Here is a 5,932-nt window from a genome sequence, read left to right on the forward strand (position 1 = left end):
ACATCCGCCGTATCCTCCGAGACTTGGATAGGATTCCACAGTTCTCGAATTCTCCCTTCAATCGGAGGAACAAAGGATTCGGCGCTGGCACATATCCTCATCGAGCCATCCATCGTGGCAAGTTCGCCGGAAAGAGAGAAGTCCTCACGCTGCATCTTGCTGAGGGTACCGACCGAACCACGGCACTCGCGAAAATCACCTACAAAGTCCTGAGCCTCTTTGTACGCTTCGAACTCAGTAGAAAAAATTTCGGCCCTTCGGTTCATCTCGGCGGCAGCTCTTCTCCGTCCGCTCCTTTCCGCACGAGCGAGGGCTCGAGCCTGGACCTTGGCTTGCCGGCGATTTTGCTCCTCCACCTCCAGCCGATACTTAGCAAATTCCCTTTCCGTTTCCTCCGCTTTGAAACGGGCCAGCCGGGCAGTGCGGAAACTCCCATCGATCGATGCATTCCACACTCTCACGGCCTGCAAAGAAGCCGAGGTCAAATAAAAAGAAAAGTGGAGTTACTCAAGTTTCAAAAACAAACCTCGTTGACCAAGCGAGCACCCTCCGCAGTCACCTTGTCCCTTTCCTCGTTGTCTAAAGACTCGTCACGGGAAAACGCCGGAGGGAGTTCGTCAAAGAAGTCACCCGGGGAGGAACATCCCGATTCTCTGAGGTAAAGCCAGGATCATATCTCGGCGGCGCGCCATCTCCCGACGAAGTCTCGAAAGCGATCCCTTTATCTTTACGAGGTCTCCGCCTCTGCCTCAAAGGGGCAAAAACGTAGGACCTATCGTTCACACAGGGACGTGTACCACCTCGCGATCGGTGAAGCGCGACCGCCCTCGAATCCGGTCAAGAGTAAAGGAGTTCCAGGAACAAGGCCTCGACCTAAAAAGATCCCTCCTGACCGAAAGATCGGAAGGAACATGCGCGAGACACCTGTTCTCTAAAAAAAAAAAAAAAAAAAAAAACAAACACGTTCGGTATTCGCCTTTCGGATTATAAGAGAGGGGATGCGACAATCTTACCTCGCTGGTACAACCAGTCTGTCGGGAATAGATGGAGAAAGCCTTCCTCGACGGACTCTCCGTCTATCCTCACAAAAAAGAAACGATCGACATAATCCTTGGCGTGCGAGGTGACTCCATTGATTACCGAAAAGTTGGTCCTCGCCTTCATGGAGTAAACTCCATTGATGCTCGTCGCCTTGGAGTTCCAAACCCTTCGAAATCGGCAGGGCTAAGGTCTATCCCTAACTCGTAACTCAAAATCACAACGCCGAGCCAGCTCTCCAAAGCTGACACATTCAGCTGGCTGATTGCGATTCCGAAACGGTCGAGGGCCTGAACAATGACCCCAGGGATTGGGAACCACAGTCGACATTGCGTCAAGAACGCCTCGTAACAAGTAAAGTAACCTTCCGGAGGATGCTCCGAACTCTCATTCCCGCAGGGAATGCGAAACACAAACTCCCTCCGGAACCCCATAAAACTCTCGAAGAGTTTCGAGATATTCGGGGGATACTTCGCTCGGTGAGTCAACTTCTTCCACGCGCCCTCAGAGGTCGCCGGGGAATCGGGATCACGGGAAGGGGAGCATCAGTGCCAAAGACAGCGTCGCAGTACGCGTTCCTGTTGATCTCTGAAACCTCGGGCTTCGGATTTTCTTCCTCAGCGCGAAAACTATCCGAAGACGAGTGAGACTGCCTCCTCGAGAATTTCGATCTTGAAGTCATTCTTTTCTTAAAAAGTAGAGAGAGAATTTGCAAGAGAGAGATTAGCTTGAGATTCTTGGGTGAAGTAAGAATGGTAAAGAATTCACAAGTACTTATAGGCAAAAAAATTTTTACTATTCACCCCGACCTTCGACACGATTTCGTCTCCATTCTTTCCTCATGAACCATACCGCAAGCTAGGATCTCCAAACCCTACGATTCCTAGCTAGCTGGGGGGCTAACTGTTGGGGTCAAAATCGGTCAAGACGAAATCGATGTCCGAAAATCTCGGAAAAATATGAAAGATGTAAGAGCAACCTCGAGAGACCAATTGTTAATCGAGAAACCTCGGGAAAACATTAAAGTTCGAGATTAATCATCTCGAAATCAACAGCTAGATACATTCTCTACACAGGGAAAAACCTACGGAAAAACTAAAACGCAGAAAAACGCACAAACCGAAGGAAGCGAACAGCCGACCCCGGTCGTGGCCGTGGCCGCCGGGCGGCTAGCCCCGTGCTGGCCGTGGCCGCCGGCGGCTAGCGCCCGTGCTGGCCGTGGCCGCCGGGCGGCTAGCCCCGTGCTGGCCGTGGCCGCCGGCGGCTAGCGCCCGTGCTGGCCGTGGCCGCCGGGCTGCTAGCCCCGTGCTGGCCGTGGCCGCCGGCGGCTAGCGCCCGTGCTGGCCGTGGCCGCCGGCGGCTAGCCCGTGCTGGCCGTGGCCGCCGGCGGCTAGCGCACGTGCCGGCCGTGGCCGCCGGGCGGCTAGCCCCGTGCTGGCCGTGGCCGCCGGCGGCTAGCGCCCGTGCTGGCCGTGGTCGCCGGGCGGCTAGCCCCGCGCTGGCTCGGGTCGTCGGACGGCTAGTCTTCGTGCGTAAACTCCGGACCTCCGGGTCGCCAGAAATCTGTGTTTTGCGATTTTCCGAGTCCCCGCAAACAAAACTCTTTCTTCTGCTCCAGGATTTCAAAGAACCCCTAAGACGTCAACGGATAGGAAGACTTCGTATAAAACGGTGATGGTTATCTCAAAACACCATTCATCACGGCAATGGATCGAAGATCTTCCGAAAGACTCGACATCTAAGTAGGAGCATCATTTCAAAGAAATCGTAGAAAAAACAGCGGAAGTCCGGAAGACGGCCCGAAAGGGACCAAACTTGATCGGACGACCCATTTACGATTTTCTAAAAGGATAGATGCGACAGTTTACAATTATCTTCGCCAGACAAGATAAATGTTAAACTTCCGAAAAGATAAATGTTCAACTTTCCGGAAAGATAAATGTCAACTTTCCCGATAAACGCGAAAGCCAACGAAAATGGAAAAGTCCAGCCCGCGGCAGACTCAGCCCATCAAGGATAGACCGTCATATGGGAGTATATAAGCAAAGCTAGGAGCAGAGGAAGGGGGATCCGAAATCAGAAGAAAGAAACCACCCCAGAGCAATTTAGAACTTAGGCGCTTATTTCCTTTTTTAGCGAGCTGCGACTCAACTAGGTTAGATCTAGGATTCGAGACTAGCGACGATCGACAGCTCTTGCGGCCGAGATCTTGACCTGTTGTCCAAACGCTCTCCGCAGATTCGGAAATAAGATTCTTTCTTTTTGCTCTACTTATTTTGCGTATTTATTCTCGAATCAGACTTGTTTTAACTTTGTCGTGCGTGCCCAGCAGATAGCCGGGATCCTCGGGGAAAACTAGGTCAACTTAGTTTTCCTACGTTTTAACTTAACTAAAATCGACAGTGCGAATTTCGGTTCCCACACTCATGACAGTGGAGGATCTGATTGAAGTCGCCCCCAATCATCCAGGGCTTCGAATAAAATACATGTCCAGAGGCTACATTCAGAAGCTCAACCCATAGGTCAGTTCTCTCCTCATGAGTGTTTGCAGCATAGATAGCAGAGTAGACAAACATAGGACAGTTAGGTAGCTCGACTTCACAGGTCACCATTTGTTTAGACTCAGAGATGATACTGATTTTTGCTGGATCCTTCCAAATTAGCACAATACGACCGTCCTCATCCGATAGGTGGTTAGAAAAATAGTGCCAATCTCTGCAGAGAGTAGACATTAACTGGGGTAGTGGTAGTTCCTTGATATGTGTTTCCAATAGGGCTCCAAAATAGGTTTGTGGCTAGATAGCCAGTCCGAGAAACTCCGATGTTTATCCGGGTCATTTAAACCACGGAGGTTCCAAAAAAGAGTTTATAATTCATCAGGAAGATAAAGAAGGGTCTCCAGGGGCCTGGAGAGAATCCACATTAAGTAAAGGCAAAAAAGGTTTTTTAGAGGGGTTTCAACAAAAGAGGAATTAGAAATGTATTTTAAGGTGCCTATCTCTGGGAAAATTGAGACAGGGGGAGGATGAGAACTTTGAAAAGTGATTTTTGGTGGCAAAGGAGAGGAGAAAGTAGCAGAAGAACGAGAGCATTTTAGAGAGGGCTTTGTAGGTTTGTCAGGAGGACTTTCAGTAGATGGAATAATAGATGATGGAATAGAAGCGGTTAAAACTAAAGGGGGTTTAAGAGCCAAAGGGCTAGAAGGAAGAGAAATGGAGCCAGAGATTGGTTTTTGTGGAGTAGAGAGTGGAACAGTGTCTTTCGTTGAAGGAGTAGCCGTTTTCTTAACCACATATTGTTTAGTCTTTGCTGTTGAAGTACTTGCAGACGTTTTCTTGCCAGTCTCTGATCCTTTTTTCTTTAATTTTGCAACTGTCCTTGTATCGATCGGAGGAAGATCCTTTGGAGGGCTATAATGTAAGCAATTCCTTAGAACATATCCTATCTCATGACAATGTGAGCAGGTGGGAGGCAACCACGTGTAATCCACCTTTACTTCTACAACTTCACCACTCTGTCTTTCAAATTCAACCACACTTGGCAATGGTTTGGTGAGATCCACTTCCACCTTCACATGAGACAAGGTGAGACTTACCTAATTCAAAGTGAAGTCATCAGTCTCCTTAGGTTCCCCAATCAAACCTGCAACCAGACTAAGGCCTTTTTGATATCACAGGTCTAATGGGACTCCAGTGAGGTGAGCACAGATCTTGATGGAGCTTAGTGGAGGGGTGGCAGCAGAGTGAGATGAAGATCATTGCGCGGTATGAAACATCGAGTCTCCTACATACCAAATGTTTTTATCCAGTATCTTTTGTCTAAGAAACTCACTCGGTATTCTTACTATGACAGAACGCTAAAGAGGATTGTTGTGTATCTCGAGTGACCTTCCTTTTCCCCACATGTGACACAGAACACTTTGAATGTGGCTAAAAGGTGGAGGTCTACCGTTGAAATAGCACACTATGAAGTCTTTATGCATCTTAGCACCAGTTTGGAAAACAGAGTCTGGAATAAGAACACGAGGCCGACCATTACTTGAAAGAGTAACAGGCGCTAGTCTGGTAAGCGATCGGTCCCCTTTTACACTAAGCTTTTCTGCAAGGGAAGGGACATGAGTAGATTCAGGGGTTGGTAGTAGAGGGTTCAGGCGATGGGGCTGAGGTTGTTCTGTCGGGCTGGGAATTGGCCTGGGGGAGGAAGAATTTTCAGTGGAGGAAATGGGGTTTTTAAAGGCACAGGGGACAAGTGGAGGGGAAATTTGTGGGTTAGTACTAGGCAAGTTCGAAAATGGTGTTGGAAGAGTATAGACAACTTGTTCCTGATTAGGAGACAAGCTGTTAGTAATTTGAGAAATGACAGATTTAGGGTTTTATGTAGCAGTAATAGTATTGAGGGTTTCAATCTGAGGGACAGATCCAAACTGAGTAGGATTTCCGTGAGCAACGGCCGTAGGAGGAGATTCCATAGCTTGTGTCATGGTAGTATCAACTAGAAGAGGAGCAGTAAGATGGGATCGACGGATTTCAGAGCGGGATAGTGGAGGGGTAGAAGCTAGAGGAGGGAAAAGATGGGGGGAGAGTGGTGATGGAGGATCAGGAGGGTCAAGTGGGAAAGGGGAGGGGGGAGAGTTGAGCATCTCTGGAGGTTGAAGATGACGGTTGCACTGCATCGGGAACGGCGTTAGAGAGAGATTGACTTTGAGTATTTCATTGCTTCGAAATTTTGTTTGGATGGTTTGTTAGTAACAATGTTAATATCTATTGTTTTTTTTTTTGCCAATGTAATATGTGTATAAAAGAACTATTTTATTATTAGTAATTTATTGGGCAATTCTCCATAATAGCACCTTTTAGATTTTTTGTCTCAAAAATAGCACTAGAAGGGAAAAGTC

The 5,932-nt window shown here is 48.4% G+C and overlaps 1 protein-coding gene across 1 annotated transcript; it reads right to left on the reverse strand.

Annotated features, from left to right (window-relative positions):
* Positions 1-3,914: 3,914 nt before the first annotated feature.
* LOC108850714 (uncharacterized) lies at positions 3,915-5,710 on the reverse strand. Its single transcript, XM_018624197.2, has 5 exons — positions 5,453-5,710; positions 4,926-5,359; positions 4,713-4,821; positions 4,055-4,606; positions 3,915-3,944 (listed from the first exon to the last, which is right to left on the reverse strand). The coding sequence occupies exons 1-5, from the start codon at positions 5,708-5,710 to the stop codon at positions 3,915-3,917; spliced, it is 1,383 nt and encodes a 460-aa protein (XP_018479699.2).
* Between the last annotated feature and the right edge of the window lie 222 nt (positions 5,711-5,932).

The sequence above is a fragment of the Raphanus sativus genome, chromosome 4, assembly GCF_000801105.2.
Source record: "Raphanus sativus cultivar WK10039 chromosome 4, ASM80110v3, whole genome shotgun sequence".
Taxonomy (NCBI): domain Eukaryota; kingdom Viridiplantae; phylum Streptophyta; class Magnoliopsida; order Brassicales; family Brassicaceae; genus Raphanus; species Raphanus sativus.